Source organism: Ictalurus furcatus, chromosome 2, assembly GCF_023375685.1.
Source record: "Ictalurus furcatus strain D&B chromosome 2, Billie_1.0, whole genome shotgun sequence".
NCBI lineage: Eukaryota > Metazoa > Chordata > Actinopteri > Siluriformes > Ictaluridae > Ictalurus > Ictalurus furcatus.
In genome coordinates, this window is record NC_071256.1 from 19,169,851 (window position 1) to 19,188,522 (window position 18,672).

The 18,672-nt window shown below is 34.4% G+C and overlaps 1 protein-coding gene across 2 annotated transcripts; it reads left to right on the top strand.

Annotated features, from left to right (window-relative positions):
• The first annotated feature begins 597 nt into the window (after positions 1-597).
• Positions 598-17,892, top strand: atf7ip2 (activating transcription factor 7 interacting protein 2). 2 transcript variants are annotated; one of them, XM_053652145.1, is made up of 12 exons: positions 598-746; positions 3,799-3,869; positions 4,524-4,649; positions 6,035-6,148; positions 9,997-10,052; positions 13,153-13,193; positions 13,318-13,376; positions 13,473-13,515; positions 14,307-14,359; positions 14,450-14,480; positions 14,576-14,640; positions 15,520-17,892. In XM_053652145.1, exons 1-12 carry the CDS (start codon positions 740-742, stop codon positions 15,922-15,924), a joined length of 1,071 nt encoding a protein of 356 aa, XP_053508120.1. In that variant the 5' UTR covers positions 598-739; the 3' UTR covers positions 15,925-17,892. The 2 variants fall into 2 exon arrangements, with proteins under 2 accessions (XP_053508120.1, XP_053508129.1); XM_053652154.1 differs by having other exon boundaries at positions 6,035-6,121.
• Positions 17,893-18,672: the final 780 nt, after the last annotated feature.

Genomic DNA, 18,672 nt, shown 5'->3' on the forward strand with positions numbered 1-18,672 from the left:
ATGGTCAAGCAACACCTTCTAACCAATCAGAATCCAGAACAAGGCTGCGGTATATAATTAATTAATGTGATGAATATTAATGAATATTAATAAATACATGTTAATGAGCCATTCCTCTTGACTTTAATTTGTACTGTTAAAAAACGTATAAATTATACCCTATTCGATTCTAGTCTATACTTACATCCGCGTTTTAGTGCCACATAAAAAAATAAGATTACGGGAATAAAGTCGTAATATTTTGAGAATAAAGTCAAAATGACGAGAATAAAGTCATAATATTTTGAGAGTAAAGTTAAATTTACGAGAATAAAAACACCTTGTTATTTTTGTGTGTTTATTTCTTGAGAAATAGAAGAGCGGATCTCGAATCTGCGAATGTCCAATATAAAACAACTTTACCGATGTGTAATTTTGACTTTATTCTCAAAATATTACGACTTTATTCACGTAATTTTATTTTTACGTAACACTAAAACGCCGTCGCATCTATAGCTATACTAAATTGAATGAAAAGATTTTTAAAAAACGTTCTAAGCAAAAGCAGGAGCAGTAGGAGCATTTTAACCACGCCCATGTTAAAAGTCCCGCGAATAAGCCCCGCCCCTTTCTTCAGTTTGGTCCGTGGCTGTTGTTTTGAAGCAGCAATTTGGAGAAACAAAAAAATAATATATATATATACATTTTTTTTAAACTCCAGGTGCGGCGGGCTGGAGATTTGTTTGCGGTGTTTTAAAAAATGACAAGTGAGTAAAAAAATACTATTTATTTACAAAAATTAAACGGAAAAGATAGCGCGAGGGCTGAATAGAATGGAGGTTTCCACCGGAAGCTAACGCTAACTAGCTAGCTAGTAAGCTAGCATGCACTGATATTATCTAGACTTATATTATAAAGACGACAAAAGAATAAAGAATTACTCAGACGTGAAGTATTTTGCTGAATTTTTTTAAAATATATATGTATTAAAATAGAAGCGGGCTGAATACTTAAACTTCTGGTGAGTTCGAGCTATTTACAACATGCAGCTAATGGTATCTAGCCAGCAAGCTGGGCTAACCGTTCTCACTAGTTTATTACAATTCTCCCTTTAAAATTTCAGTGAAATCATTTTCGTAATGTATTAATTAATAAATTGTAGCATGCTTAGGATTGAAACAAGGTAAGCATAGGTCATCCTGTATAAGTGGCCGCAAAAAACCATCACAAGCGAGTTCCTAATAATAGCTAGCTACGTGTAATAGCTATCAAATATATTGTTCTTAAAAATAACTTTTAAATTGTTTACTGTAATTTATATTTTATATCTTACTTAAATGCTAAATATGAATTAACCAGTCATTCTCATCGTGTTTAACAAATGTTTTGTCACTGTGTCGTTTCATTGTTTAGTAGTCGCCGTCTTGTCTTGAATTGGGGTATGTTCCAAATCGCTCGCATAGGCGTCTTTGTAGCGCCCTACCGCAGGTGTAAGTTCCTTTTCGTCGTAGCATATGTAGTGCACTTGTACATACAGTATGGAGCTTATTGGAATACGACCTCTCAATATCTATTTGATTAATCAATAGAACTAAAAAACAATCATGAATTAAAATAAATGATTTCTGATAGAAAAGAATTTTTTTTAATCCATACAAAATATTTGAATTAGCTTTATAATAATGATTATTATTAACCATCGAATAATTTACATTAATAACAGTAAAGAAATTAAAAGTTAATTGAGTAATTAGTTTAAAATATTTACAGTTTAGTTTCTGTGGTTATTTTATGAATACATTTGTTTAATTATTTAATCTTCTAGAAGTTATTCACTTTTTTAGTAAAAAAAAAGCTGTATAAATGAATATTATAAGCATTATATATTTGATGAGTTTATTTTTTTTTAAATATATTTTTTCAATGTTTTAAAAATGGCTCTTGTACATGTTTATAACTCATGACTGCCTTTTCCCAATTTAGTTAGGAAATAATTAATAAGTTGAAAATGTAAAGGTTAAAGATGAATAAAGTTTTTTGGTATTTGTTTGTTTATTTATTTTAACATTTATTTGTATATTTATTACTCGTTTTATTGTTAGTACTACTTGAAGCGTTTTATTTATTTATATTTATTTGGTATATTTATCAGTATTTATTAGTTAAAATTAGGCCTGCAACCAACGATTATTTTCATAATCGATTAGTTGGCCGATTATTTTTTCGATTAATCGGATGGGGGGAAGCAAACTTTCAGTACCTTGTTTGTTTAAAATAAAATCAACAAACTGAGTGTTACAAATATAAACTTCAGACTAAAACTTTACACAACTGCTTATCCAAAACAGAAAAGAACCCAATACACACACAGACATCAGAATATATCTTATTAATTTAGGACTTTAGTTTAATTCAGTGCTTTTTGTGCATCCATAAAAAAATAATGAATAAATACTTATATGTAATATAAAGTATTTATTTATTTAAGTTTATATTATATACAAGTATTTATGCATTATTTTTTATGGATGCACAAAAAGCCCTGAATTATACCACGGTCCTAGGTTAATAATATAAACTCAATTTCATTGCACCTTGTGGTTTCTGTTACTCACTGCCTTAAGGAATATTATTTTACTTGTGTTTACTTTTGATCATAGTGTTTTAATTACACATTACAGATCTTACTCACGCTCCCACTCTGTATCAGCGTGTGATCAGCAACGCAGCCTTGTTACTAACACATCACTTCCGTTATAATAAACGACAGAATTTACACTGCAAGCGCACAAATACAGCATATAATGACAAGAAACTTAAATTAAACTAAACCTTTTAAGCAGCTTGCACCAGTTTCCCCTGCCCCTTACACACAGTGGAGCATTTTGGATATAGACATAAGATCTCTGCGGTGTTTAATATAAAATGCTCCATTGCCTTAGAGGACTTTCTTCCTCAGTCACGTGACGATTTCGGCTCTGTCTGATGGAGACTGAGGTCATGTTGGGGATAAAAGGTAACGCTGACATAAACAGTAAACTGCAGAAAATCCTTGTCGTTGACTCTGGGTATTAGGCTAAAGCTAGCGGTGTCGCATTAGCTGCATATGACATTATGTGCCACTGACTAGGAAGCAGCTTATACTTCCGAGTTAGAAAAACCCCCGCTAGTGTTCTATTTAAGATGATCTTACCTTTCTAAAATTCATACACTAGACGGTAGTGCAGAGTGCATAGTGTAAGTGTATAGTGCGTCATTTGGGACACAAATTTAGTATTTACTCTCCGAAGGGTGTTTTCAGAACAGAAGTAACGTAGTGAGTAAATGTACCTCGTACCATGCGCAGGCCAACTAATTGATAATGAGATTCATTGACAACGTTTTTCATAATCGATTATTATCGATTTTATCAATTTGTAGTTGCAGCTCTAGTTTTATTATTAGTACTTCCAATAACCTTTATTTATGTATTTACCTGTATTTATTTATTTATTGCATATTTATTTTGGATTATTTTTGCATTAGTATTTATATTTTATTATTATATATTTTGTTTATTATTATTTATTGGTTTTACTATTAGGGCTATTAGTAACGTTTTATAAAATGAAATAAAAGCTGTGTAAATTTCTGCTTATTTATTTTTCCCAAAACCCTGACTAAAGTGAACTGGACACCATTTTCTGATTTTTAGCGGTGTTGAATAAATATTGTTAAAAGGTTATAATTATTAGTTATAATATATAGTTATAATATATTGTTAAAAGCATTTATTATAATAATATAATAAATGCTTTGTTTCATGCACTTTTTTTCCAGGTATGAAAAGGACACGACGTGATGACGGGTCTGAAAAACCATCTGCTGCTTTAAACCTCTCTACAGCCAAGGTGAAGAGATCAGTCGCCACTCGTCTTGATTGTCTCGCGGGGGGGACAGGGTTTAACACTTAATGTAGAAGGAGAGAGGTTTTTAGAATTAGTGAGGAGAAGATATTGAACTAAAATCGGAGTGTGCAAACATACTGAACTGAAATGTGTGCTGGTCTATTCAGGATCCAAACTAATTAGGAGAAAATAGTTGATGGGATTTAAAGGGCTGTAAGGATTCAGGAACGTTTTAAAAATAAATCAGTCGAGACGTCTCAAGTAGGGCTGGGCGATATATCACTATAATATCGATATCCTGATAAATGATTGCACGATAGCCTTTTCTGGGATATCGTTGGTATGGTGATGTATATTTAAAGTTTTTAATAATTACAAATTAAGTGGGACTGAATGGATGCTTTTGGTTTGATGCCATTAAATAATTTTGTCATCAAAGACAGTTTAACATTTTTATTGAAATTATATATCGTGATGCGCATTGTATATCGTAGAAAATGTCCTCAAGTATCGTGAGATTATATTTTTGTCATATCACCCAGCCCTAGTCTCAAAGGTTGTCTTAGTGCACTGATTAAAAATTCTTACTGCATCATTCTTAAAATAAAAGTAATCTTGATCCTCAAACTCTACATTTTGCTTTGGATTTGGATCCAGGAGCTGATCTCCAGAGAGGTGAAGTCTGCCCTGGAACAGTCTGACAAAATGATGAAAGCCCTGATGGACAGAATTCAGGAGGTCGATAACGAACCCAGATACGACGTGAGAATTCGGAAGCTGGAGGTGAGTGCATGTCATGCACAGTGTACGCTGTGAGAAGCGATTCATAATCATTAGTGTACGCTGAAGTAGAACAAATATATGGAGTTCTACTTGAGACAGCTCTGTAATTTAGTAATGCAGGGGAATGAGAGCTAAATTTTTCTTAATGAAATAATAATTTTGTTGTGCCGACCGAAGGTAGCATGCGTATATACGGGTTTTACGGTAACCATAAGGCGCTTGGGGGGAGTTGCCGCTAGTCAGTTTTAGTTAAGATAGAGACGCTAGAAGATCTATTTTTTGTGTGTAAATAGATCTTCCTCTTAATACATCGTCTGATTTATCTAGTTGTTTTTAAATTAGAGCCGTCGGGCGGGGCAATATGATGAAAGTATACTGTTATATCACGATATTTGAATGCATTTCTACGATATCACTATAAATGCATGCGAAATGTCGAGTTTAACAATACTTGGGTAAAGTAGGAAATGTTTTGAAAACGCTGAACAGTATTCTTAACATTTTAATAAAAACCTTCAGTCAGAGTTTGAAATCGATATTTTTCCAAATAAATAAATTTGACAATATCTCAAAGTGTTTTGTGGCATCACTCACCGTGATATCATATTACATCGTCTTATGCATGTATCGTTATCAAGCATGCATGTGTCATTTTTCTAGTGTGTACATTTAAACTAATACACACTACATTTTGGAGTCATGTTTGAAACATGATGATCGACTTAATGAGGCGTGCACGCGGTCAGTGATTATGTTCCTTCGCGTTAATTAGTCGTGCAGACGCATAAATTTTTATAAAGTAGTGGTGATGCTTGCAGTGCTTGGGAATCGTCTCACTTAAGTAACTTGCAGTAGCATTTTTGCACCAGAGGGGGCAGAATTCCAAAATCATCTATCTTTCTAGCTTAAAGGGTAAAATAGTCTATTTTTTTAATTTCTTACTAGTGCAACTAGCCTGGAAAAAGTGTTTAGAGCATTATATATGTATGTATATATATCTTTCATTTATTTATTTATTTATTTATTTATTTATTTAAATGATCACTTACGCCATAGCCTCAACACAAGTATATTATGTTACGTGGGTTGGAAAATTGCTTTCCGGTTTGAAGCGCTTCATTGTGTTTGGATGGGCCTCCTGTCAGTCATTTTACAGACATTCCCCATTTCAGTCTGAAATCGGGAAGCACCCAGCGCAGCCTGGTAATTTGCCTGTGAGCACAAAAGTCACTCTAATCACTTAAAAACAAGAAACAGTAAATGCAGAATAAACACTCACCCAGTGTCGACACATCTTGCTTAATCATTTACCTTTTAAATATTATTATTATTATTATTATTATTATCATTATTATTATTATTTATTTTGCTGTTCCTTTTTCCAGGCACATGTTAGGAAAGTGAAGCGAAGAGGAGACACCGTGTTCGTGAACATACAGAAACGTGCAAGCTTGGAAGCAGCCCAGGAACAGGTACAAGAAAACGGCGTGCACGAAATGGTATTGAATTTCAGTCATATCTCCTTACTCTTACTAAACATGCTACGTATCTAACGTAGCTAACAAATACTGTACGCGTTTAGCTACCAGTTTAGCATGGTGCAACACGGTGATATCTCTTGATGATATTCTGAAAATCATAAATACTCTAGTTTAGTGGCAGGCGCAGGTATCAGGTAGGGGGTGTTGCCTAAAACCAGAGGGGTGCGACAGGGCGTGGCACAGTTCTTTAGGCACCTGCACGAGGTGTTTTCCCACCTGCTCCTAGTGAACTCTACCAAGAAAGTGAATCGACTCGCCTACCGGAAGTGAATCAGATGCTGTGTGTGTTAGATTTAAAAAAAAAAAAAAAAAAAAAAAACTTTTTCAGATTTTCTGTAAGGACAGAGATGTAGCGCTGCAGAAATGCCACTTGTTCTAGAATAAAAAAGAGAAAATAAACGCTGGATGAGATTAGATATGCAGTTAATTATTTAGTCGTCGAATCATTTATGGAGCGCCGACTCCATGTTCTCCCTGTTCGGGTGATTTAGTTGATTTCTACGCCTGCTTGGAGAAGGTGTAAACATGAGTTTACCTTTATTTCCTCATCACACTTCTGACCAATGAATGAAAGAGTTCTCCGACGACGTAAAATAAAAGCATCACTTTCATGCTGATTCGGACTCGGTAAACAGATTAATAGTGAAATTATTACTAATGCTACTGCTAATAATAATATTATTACTGTTATTATTATTATTATTATTATTATTATTACACATCTATTGAATGTATTTATTCTCGGAAAGGTATTCTTTTCCCAAAACACAGCTTGTAATATTAAAAAGCAGAGTTAAAGCAATGTGTCTGCTTTACTGATGGACATTTCCCGTTATTTTTAATAACCAGAGTCGTCTTTCTGTCAAATTTCTGCCAAGAATTGAGCACTGGGTCAACTTTACTGGAAATAGATTTTCACTGTATGTTGAGATTATTAGCATAATTAGGAATCTGGATTGAGAATAAACTTTACTTCCTCACTGTTCTGTAAATTACTTTAATCATTTATTTAACCTTTTAATAACATTTGTATGACTGCGTTCCACACATTAGAGTGGTGCATAAACTATTCCAGGATGCATATCGAGTGTATAATTATGACTGTAAGACATAATCTCTCACACGCGCGTGCACACACATGAGTCATATGTACACAGAGATGAGTCATGAGGTCAGGAGAGATATTCTTACCAGCAGCAGTGACGAGGAGGAGAGAAATAAACTGAAAACCCAGGAGAGAAAAGCGATAAACATCACGATAAACACGTTTCCACTTTTATTTATTTTACTTGACTTATGTTTTTTTTTTTTGTAAAGACTTTTCTTACGTGTGTGTGAAAACTCATAGCAATAGAAGTTTAAGTGGGTGGGGCTTAGGAACGGGTTGATTATGAGTATTGGCGGCCCGCGGATCAGTCAATGATTGTGACATGCTGCCTTTTCTGTCGCTCATAATTGTAGATGATAGCTGAACGCTGTTTGTATTCTACTTTTTGTACATTGTCATTTTATCTATTAACAGCATCAATATTCTAAAATGATAAATAATTAAAGGGGTCATTTCATGATTTTAAAAAAAAAAGGTTTTCCTTTTGTTTGGGAGTGTAATGTATCTGTTTGTGCATGTATATGCTCTGCAAAGTCACAAAGCTCAGTCTTCCCCAGAAGGATTTATTTTTTCCATCAGAGAACACTGCTCCAGACCTTCCCGAATGCGTCGTTCGAAGTCCAAATTTACTTCCATAATTTCTCTGTCACTGAGTGCAGTGTCAGCATAATCCCGCCCAAAGGCAGCGACGAAGAAAAAAGGCAAGGCTTCAGTGAGTTCAGGTGTCATGTCGCGGAAATGCTGTGTGTTTCGGTGCGAGAGCAAAACCTCGTTTGGCCTTCCAAAAACAGACGAAATCAGGAGTTGGTGGTTACTGTTTATTTATAATGCTGTTCCTGAGCAGTACAACCCAAACATTTGCTTGTGCACAGCACATTTTGCGGAGGAGAGCTTCCTAAACCTGGGCAAGTAAAGGCAGGTTATACACAAAGGCTACTCCTGAAACGTGGGGCGATTCCCACATTACTCAATCTTGTGATTCTGAATCAGAACCTGTAAATGTGTTTTGATTATTTTATGAAGTATCTACTATTGACTGTTCAGATGTGGAGTTTTGTGTTGTGACTCAGTTGTAGACCTCTGCTAAGGTGCTAGCTAAAGTTTGTTAACTTGCCTCAGGTTTGTAAGTATTTGTATATCAGTGGTCTGACAGAGATGTTGATTGTAGCTGCTGTTGTGATTGCGTCTTGAAACGGTTTATATCAATCGAATCACAAGAATACTAGCTAGTGTTTGTAAACTTGCTTCCACTTGATCATCCGCAGTCTCTGAATTGAACTCTGGCTCGAGCTGATACCGATGACATTGCTTTAGAAGCTTTGGTGGCTAAAGCTAACCCAAGGGGCATTATATTTCCAACACACTCGTGAGGCTTTTGGCCAATCACAATGCAACGGTCAGCTGACCAAGTTGGGTCAGCTGGGTCAGTTTTTATCCAACAGCCTTCATAATTACTAACTTTTATTTGCTGTCACAAAATATGTACATGGTGGTGTGACAGACATGCAGAACCAGTTTGGTAATTTCCTCTCACCGGGGTAAACTTGCCGTAACGCCGGATGTTTAGACAGCGGTGGGCTGGGACCAGGAAGAGTAAAACTTCGAGCAGAGAAAGTAAGTTTCATAAAAAGTTGCAAAGAAATGGGGAAGTGCAAATTCCAGCAAAAGTGGCTGGAAGATGAAGAATTTAGGACATGGTTGTAGCCTGTTGGTGGTCAACATAGAGAGATTTTGCAGTGTTTATAAAAAATGATTTAAGCTAGGCACAGTGGGTGTCAACACAGTTAAATCTCGTATGCCGTCCGATCACAAATACAAATCAGCTGTACAATGCAGACAGAAATTAACTGTGTTTAGTTACTTTGCCATGACCGACAAAGTAACCTCTTCAGCTGCTATTACTACCACCACAAACACCACAACTGCTAGCATTCAACATCTGGTTGATTTGGTACTTTTGTTAAATCAGTTGTGAAATATCTACAAATCAATTATGGCATTTGAAGCCATCTCCTGAGCCATTTAAAGCATGTTAACTTACTGTATTACACCCAACAAACCAAATAATTAACGTTTAAAATTGTTTAAGAATCATGATACGACCCCTTTAACTAATTATTTTTATGCTTTCTTAAAATACGTTTTTTTTGTCTGTTTTTTTCCTTAGTGAAAAATATTCTAAAAATGTATAAATATTTATATCAAAATTTACGTCACACTTTTCTTTCTATATTTTACAATATCATTTGAATATAAGATTTTTTATTTATTTATGTTTTTGCTATTTTATTTATTTTTTCTGTGTCCTCAGGGGGGATTCGTCACTTTCTTTACTGAAATTGTTTCTCATAAAAACATAAATATTTTACAAAAATAAATTAATAAATCATTATGTATTTAAAAGAAAGCTTCATGCTATTTTATTTCCTTTTTTTTTAAATACAATTCTAATTTTAAATGCTTTTTTTAACCACTTTTTTCCATCACTTTGTCATAATATTAATATGCTAAAATTATTACATAAATAAATTCTGTTGTTTTTCTGTTCGTTGCACTTTTGCTTCAAGAAATAAACTTCGGCCACTCATACAGTATTAATGAATTAAAATCATGTTTGATGGTGTTTAAGTCTCTCTCTCTCTCTCTCTCTCCCCTCCCCCCACCCCCTCCAAATTCTCTCACTGCCACTGGATCCCAGAATCTCCCCCCAACACTTGTGATCAAAAAAGAGGCAAAAATCCTAAATGTGACCAGGTACATTCTTATTATTATTATTATTATCATCATCAGTAGTGGTAGTAAAATTAGTTTTTAAGTTAGTAAATAAAAAAAAATACATTATTAGCTTGTTATTATTTGATTATTGTTCTATTATTTTATTTTATATCTTTTATATAAGAATTTGTAGGTGACATCAAATTAACATGGCTGCTCCCATTTAAATGAGTTACAGTGTATACACATGTATTTACTTCAGATCAGTCAACATCCAGACGTTCACTTGTTAAATCTATAACACCGACTCTACAAGAATGTAGGACTTATATCGATTTGTCGTGTTTGTGTTGAACAGCTCTTGGCATCGTGTCTTCGTATTTTCAGATACTTGAGAAATCGCACACAGAAACCGAAGCTAAAAAAAGGCTACAGCACGTCGCTGTCTCGTCTCCAGAGTCTAATAATAACGTGCGTTTGCCAGCGCCGCTTCCCGAAATGTGCAAAATGCAGCGTTTTGTTTGGTTACATCACCGCTATAACGCTCACTGTGCCTACTGCATCCTATATACTGTATACACACACCCACACACACACACACTCACACTGTACACCGTGATTTAGCTGCACTTACACTTTACAACATTAAAGTTTAAAAGCGTTTAAGACCTTCATCATCTTACATTTGTATGTTGAGGTTTTGAGCAGTCTGTTCATACCTACTCTATTTTTAATCAATTCTTTCGTTCATTCATTCACAAATTTATACATACATTTATTGTTTAATTTATTTATGTATTTATTTATTCACTTATGCTTTAACTTGTTTATTTATTAATTTATTTATTCATTCATTCATCTGTCCATTTGTTTATTTTTTATTTAAGGCTATTCTTAATCTGGATGTGTTTGTTTCTTGAGGCTATTAGTAGTAGTAGTAGTATTTTAACATAAATGCTGTTATTAATCTTTTTTTGGGAGGGGGAGTTAATCCTTTCTTTTTTTTAATGTTAAGTTTATTGTTTACTTATTTACTTTTTCAAGACTTCTTAATCCTGTGTATGCGAGTGCGTGTTTGTTTTATTAATCATTTTATTAATCAGTTTTTTTAATTCTTCATGGCTATTCTTAATGTGGTCTGGGGGTCTTGTGTTTGTTTGAGAATAAGCTTTTTATTATTCAATTAATAATAAAAAGCTTAATCAAGTTTAAATAATTAATCAGTTTATTAATTATTTATTCGTTTTCCCCCTAAAGCTGTTCTTAATCCAGTGGGTTTTTGTGTTGTTTTTATGTTGTTTTTTTAAAGACTACTCTTAATAAACTTTATTCTATATTGTTCTTAATCTGATGTGCGTGCATGCGTGCGTGCATGGTTTTTAAAGGCTATTCTTAATCCATTTATTTATTCATTTATTTAATTTTTGACGAATTTAAGGTCTTTTCTTATATATTGGCAACCTTGCTTCAGATTTGATCACTCACTGACGTTATTACAGGCCAAAAATTTGTAGGCCTTAATGATTAATAAAATCATAGATGTTCTGTTTTGTAGGCGTTTCTTAATCGTAGTAAATAAGTATATTTTAAATGTAAAGGTTGCACAATTTGACCTTTGTATATAATCATTATTTTTGGCTTTTCAAATAATTAACTGCGATATTGGTGAGATTAGATCAAATTAGTTTATGCTAACGATCTCCTTTTATTGACTCCAGTGCATTAAAATCTAAATCTCTGTTCTGTAAAAGGAGAAATGCTGTTTTCTGTTTATTTTAAACAAACACTCATGATGGATAATGATGACTTGAACTAAGAGAAAAATCATGATCATCGTTATAGCCCTTCTCCGTCTGTGCAACCTGTGCTTTCTGTTAATCGATCGAGTTCTGCTTTTTCTTCTCTCTGTTTTTGGAAGCAGGAAGGGCTAGAGCACTTAAATGCCCCATGCTACGTTAGTAAGATTCATGTGCAGTCTTATACTCTAAAGCACTTTGCTAAGTCAGTGAAAAACAAATTCATCTTGTGGTGTTCTGATGAATGGAGTGCGCCATTTTCTCCTCTGAAGGGCGAACAGTGCCACTTAGAGGCCAGCAGAGGCGTTTATCAGTCTGACTTCATACAAGTGGTTGTAGAATATTTACACCACAACGCTTCTGGATTCTGATTGGTCAGATTCATTTTCTGTTAAATCAGCAGAGATTCAGTTTATATTACAATCGAATAGGTTATCGTTTCTATAGTAACAGCTCATTCAAGCGGTCTAGCGCAATGGACGCGGCACATAAAACGGACTAAAAAAAGTAATTGATCTGTAAGGAGAAATGTGTTTATGTAACATTTTATGGAAGGAGTCTCCAGTGTCAGCACTGTAGCTATAAGTTTTTTGACAATTGAGTCACGCTTTTTTATTTGCGGTTTCTCGCTGACAAACAGCGACAGTTGTGGGGTTTTTTTGTCAGAGAAAACAAAACAGGTTTGTGAGGGAATTACTGTTTTATAGCTGCTATAACGTAGGGGGGGGGCCTTGTTTTGTGGATGTGTCGCTATATTAATCGTAACAATAAGCGGATAAGATGTATGACGTCTCATTCTTTTAATGAATGAAATTGTGAAAGCTTGGAAATTGCTGTGGTATAAGGGGAATAAAGCATGTCAAGATGTGCTGCTAAAGTAAAATGTTAAGTAACATTGAGTAACTCTGTCGTTGATTATTTTCCGATAACAGCATGTCCTGAAATGTTTTATTCCTCTTATACCACAATAGTTTGTCAACGATTAAAATGTATCTTTTTATCGTTATCAATAAAGATGTGAGGCATCTGTAATGTATTCATTACGTCCAGAAACGGAGATGCAAACATTTTTTTTTTCTTGCTGTTAGTATCTAATCTTCTAATCTGTAAAAGTGAACACAGTGAATCAATTACAGTTTCTGCCATTCAATTTTCTCCTGAGGGGATGCTAACTTTTGCACATGCCTCTATGGTGTCAAAATACTTTCAGTGAAGAGTAGAGATCAGTGATTATTTGTGATTATATATTAAAATGTATGATCTCGTTAGAAAAAAAAAAAAGTCCAGAATCCTGCTGAGTGTCTGAAATAAAGAGGTTAATTGCTTTATTTTTTTCTCCACAGTTCTGCTAACGGAGGGATTTCTGGCACGTCAGTATCAGGAGGTATGCGTGTTCATCACTAACGTCTTGCGTCAGCTCTAAGTGAGATTTATTTTTGCTCCATAACTAGTAACTAAGGTTTATCTCTCACTTTTTTTCTCTCTCTCTTTTCATGTCATTTTTGTAGCCATCACCAGTGAAGGAGACACGGCGAGGAAACCTAAAGAAGACTGCTGGCAGAGTTTGGTAGCTTTTTGTCTTCATTTTTCATGTCTTTCACTCCATCTGTGGACTCGAGCGTGACAGAACGTTTGATCTGTTTTTCTTTTCTTTCAATTCCAGCGCATGAAGAATCAGTTTGTGGACCTGACCGTTGACGGAGAAGGTGTGATCTGTTCAGAGACTAAGCTTTTTAAAATAAAGAAAAAAAGTGTTCTGTTTGTGTATTTATAAACACAGAGTGGTGAAGGAGTCTTGTTTCGAGCACCAAAGATCTGGAAGACATTAGCGTCGCATATTCGTTGAAAGCACTCCGAAACAAATAAGAGTCTAAAGAAAGAAAGAATTAATGAATAAATAAATATTTTTAAAAAGCTAGTTATAATTTTTTTATTATTATTAATTTAGTTTATTCTTCTTCTCATTTTGCATTAAGTGAAAGATGTTATATAACTTAACTATAACAAAAAAAGCAAATGATTGCATTATTACTTTTATTTATTCTATTGCATATATTGCATTTATTTTGTTTTATATGGTTTACTTATTTTACTTATTGTTTTTTTGTATATAAACATTACGTTTGCACAATTTTAAAAAAATGAATTACTTTGCTCTTTTGTTTTTGTTTTCTTCATCTTTATTCATCTAATTATAAATAAGACGGATATGATATAAATAATGAGAATTTATTGTATTATTATTTATCCTATTTTAGTATTTATCATGAGTTCTAATTCGGATATTTTATAAAATGTAGAGCAGGTAGCGAAACATAAAATGCGTTTCAGAGTATGATGTTAATATAGAAACAAATAATACACACTTTTTAAAAAAATCTATACTTATTGTGTTTTAATGCACTCTTAGTGCACGTGATGTCACATGATCTGTTTAATAGTGTGATGTGTGAGACATGCATAATGCTGAACTGTGTTCGTGTGTTTTCTGAGGCAGTGTGCAGAAAAAATGGGACCAAGCACAGCGATTCTCCCCAAACCTCATCGCAGGTAAGTCTGCTCTCACCTGTTGGCTGAAAGCATGATGTTTATTCTTTCCTTGTTAACATTCCCATCTCGCTCTATCTCTCTCACTCACAGGAAAACGTAGACAGCAGATCATCTCCACTGGGTATGCTGAAGAATTTAATTATGTGTTTATTACATTTTTTAAATGGAGTATATTAAAGAATCACACGTTTCCTGCACGTTGTGTATTTTTAACAGAGGACGGTGAGATTCAGGGCTCTGTAGTGGTGGAGAAAAAAACACCTGAGGTGCAGGAAGCAGAGGTACGACGTCATGTCATCATCTCAATGTTCAATTTTGATGCAAACCTTACATTTTTTTATATATATATATATATATATATATATATATATATATATATATATATATATATATATATATATAAAACAACAAACCTCTATAACGAGGTGGCAGACACTTTATTTATTGTTCTCCTCATGGACACAATCTAGCTGTACAGATGTTTGTCACAATGTAATTTTATATATATATATATATAAAATAAATGCCATAATATCATGGCATTAATTATAAATGTATGGAATTAAATACATTTTTAAAATTGTAAATAAGAACCAAAATATATGAAAACAAGACTCAAGGTTGGACACTTTTAAAATTCGATTACAAATTTTATATATAGGTAACATTAATCCAATCCAAAGTCTAAGGACTTTAATACAAAATATAACCCATAATATTGTAGTAATTGTATTGTAGTTTTGTAGTAGTATTGTAGTTTATTATTATTATTATTATTATTATTATTATTATTATTTGAGGGTTTTTTAAGAGCACCAAGGTGCTGCATTTAAAATTGTTTTGAATATACATCAAAAATTGCTTTAATAATATAAGCATTCCATCTTAGAGTGCAGAGTTGTGTTTTACACTTTCTTAAGAAGCCTGTTGTATGCCTAGTTAGACCTCAGAGACTTTATGTACATTTTATGTAATTACTTATTTATTAAAGGTGAAATGTAGTCATATTGTGTATACTTTGATCATACTGTGTATTTTTTTTCCCTAGACAGCACAGAATTTTCCCCTCTTAATTCCATGTTCATTTTGTAAAGAGTTTTATTAAGAGAGTTTTCCTTTCGATCAATTTCTTAAGATGCTAACATTGTATAATTGAACAGGCGGCCCTGCTGTCCAGACTCCCGCCGTTCCCACACACTCCGTTCCCGAACCAACTTCCCGTCGCGGCCGCCAGCAAATCCATGCCTCAGAAGCCTGTTGTGAAAGTGGCGCGCATCAAAACCCCACGAGGAATCGCCCTGCTGTGGAACGTGGAAGAGGAAGACCCAGACGCCGCCACCATGGACTGCTACTACATCTACGTAACGCAGGAGCGCAGTGACGGAACTTTCACCAAATGGAAAACCATGGGCGTGATCAAAGCCATGCCTCTGCCGATGGCCTGCAGAGTGGCGGCGGAACGATCCGGAGACAAGACGCTGTGTTTCATCATCATCGGGAAGGACGTGTACGGCCGCTACGGACCCTACAGCGACGTCCACACCGTTTGGCCCGGAGAAACGTGAACTTTATCTGTTTTTATGTATTACTTTTAGTGACGCGTAAGCAAGGCGAACTGCTCAGCATTTTTTTTTCTTGTCAAGTAAATTCTTTGATATTGTTACAATAAAATGTATTCTGATGCAATTCTGTCCTTTTTCAGTGAAACCTGGTTTATACAAGACCACAGCAAAACATCTGTAGTTATATGGAGATGCGCTTACAGCTGGAAAATGGGCAGGTAGATGAGGTATAGAAATTGATCATTACACTATAATGTATATTTAACATAGTGAGAGCATTCGTTCAGTCGATTGTGCACAAAAATATATATGTATAGGTTTTCTAAAACAGTAGTGTTTAATTAAATCACATACGCTGCTGTCAGTCAAAAAGTATGTAATTATATATTTCTTTTAATATTAATAAAAATATATAACGATATATGCGATATCTCAGAAAAGCATACTGTGATGCAAGTTATCACTATAGTGGTATTATAATATATATTATTGTCATATCACTCAGCCATATTGTGCATGTCACAGGAAACACAATATAAATCTGTTGCAATGCCATCATAAAAACAGTAGGGGCAGTATTGTGGTTGTCAGGGTTTCACGGTTGTTCATGGTCAGATTTGGTCACGGTGTACGATAGGAATGGACCTCAGTATTGACTTTTTCATAATACAGATTGAAACACATTCCCACACATTTCCTGTTCTTTGGTTACCCCGATAAAGACTCGCCAAAAATTTTTGCATTCCCTTCCCTCTAGACTCTTCTGCACTTTGTCTTTATTTAATCCTTTTTTAAACACGTTACATCGCTGTGATCATCGGTGACAACAACTAAACCAATAGATGCTCTAATTTTGACTAATAAGTGCTACACACTACCTCACGAGTTATATTTTTTATTGTAGCTAGTGCATCACTTCAATCATTATCATATTGTGTGGAAGTCTGAGGTTTACACCCTTCTCAAAAAAATTCCATCTCTAAAAATGATATGCCTCCAAAAGCCTTCAGATAACTTAACCTTAACCTCAACCTTAATGAAATAATACTTCATTACGAAAAATAAGTTTAACTAATAAATACCTGTTTTTTTGTTTTTTTTTTTTTTAAATTAAATAGCGAAAATTCAAAATGACAGTCATTGCAGGTCTAAAAAATAAATGGCACAGGTTGAGAGGACAAAATGGTGGTTAATCCAAATTTCCAAGACTGGAGCAATGCACTAATAAAGCAACGATTGAAATTAATTGCTCCAACAGTCGTATATTGATTATCAGCAATCATCATTGATTAGAAATCAATTACTATCAAAAAAGGACAAAATAAAACACGTGTAAATATAAATGTGTAAATAATTTAATAGGCTACTAAGTTGATTTGTTCCTAACTCTGCTACTTATATAATTGTCTTTCTGTATATCATCATAGTCTTTAACGGTACCCCAGATTCTGAACAAACATCAGTCCATACTAAAGCATAGCAGATTCAGTCGTATTGTCAAATATCAAATCGTTGCCTTATCAAAATTGCATGGTATCATGTTTGATCCTGAGGTTTATACCCTTTTCCTTTATCCTCATAGGTTAAAAAAAAACGCTGCAGTACTCTTGAACCAGTGTTTCTTACTTCCTTTTCAGTAATCAGAAACATTTAAAATGTGGTTCATAGCAAGTAAACCGGGGGATCGAATATACAGCTGGATGAAGGTTACAGTGACTTTAGAATCCGTGTTGTGTATTAAAGCCGTGTGGACTGTAATTGAACTGAAAGAATAAAAAAAAAGAAAGCGGAAGTCTGTTATTCCTCTAGGGGCAAAATGGAGCTATAAATTCAGGGCAGTCAATTTAGCTACTCAAGGAGTGTGATAATGATGGAATTTTTTTATTAGCAAACTAAATATTTGATGCTGTTGCCATCTCTCTTTCCAATCAAATCATTTTAGGGGTTTCTCAGCAAGAGGGTGAATCCTTAGTATGGAAAATATATTATATAAACTCAGCAAAAAAAAAAGTTCCTTTTTCAGGAGACTGTATTTTAAAGATAATTTAGTCAAATCCAAATAAGCTTTACAGATCTTTATTGGAAAGGGTTTAAACAATGTTTTTCATGCTTGTTCAATGAACCATAAACAATTATTGCACATGCACCTGTGGAACAGTCCTTAAGACGCTAACAGTTTACAGGTGGTAGGCAATTAAGGTCACAGTTACAATAACTTAGGACACTAAAGAGACCTTTCTACTGACTCTGAAAAACACCAGAAGAAACATGCCTAGGATTCCTGCTCACGTGTGAACATGCCATAGTCCTGCTGCAGGGGGGCATGAGGACTGCAGATGTATCCAGAGCAATAAACTGCAATGTCTGTAAGACGCCTACGACAGTGCTACAGGGAGACAGGAAGGACAGCTGATCGTCCTTGCAGTGGAAAATTGCATGTAACTGTGTGTCCCCCTAGTCGTGATGGAGAATGCTTTGGTGGAAGAGGGGCGCAACATCTCACAGCAAGAAATGACAAATGTGGTGCAGTCCATGAGGATGAGATGCACTGTAGTACTTAAAGCAGCTGGAGGCCACCACATACTGACTGTTACTTTTAATATTCACCCCCCCCCTTTGTTCAGGGACTCATTATTCCATTTCTGTTCCTCAAATGTCTGTGAAACTTGTTCAGTTTATGTCTCAGTTGTTGATTATTTTTATTAACATAAAAACAAAGAAATTTGCTGGAAATAAAAGCAGTTGAATGTG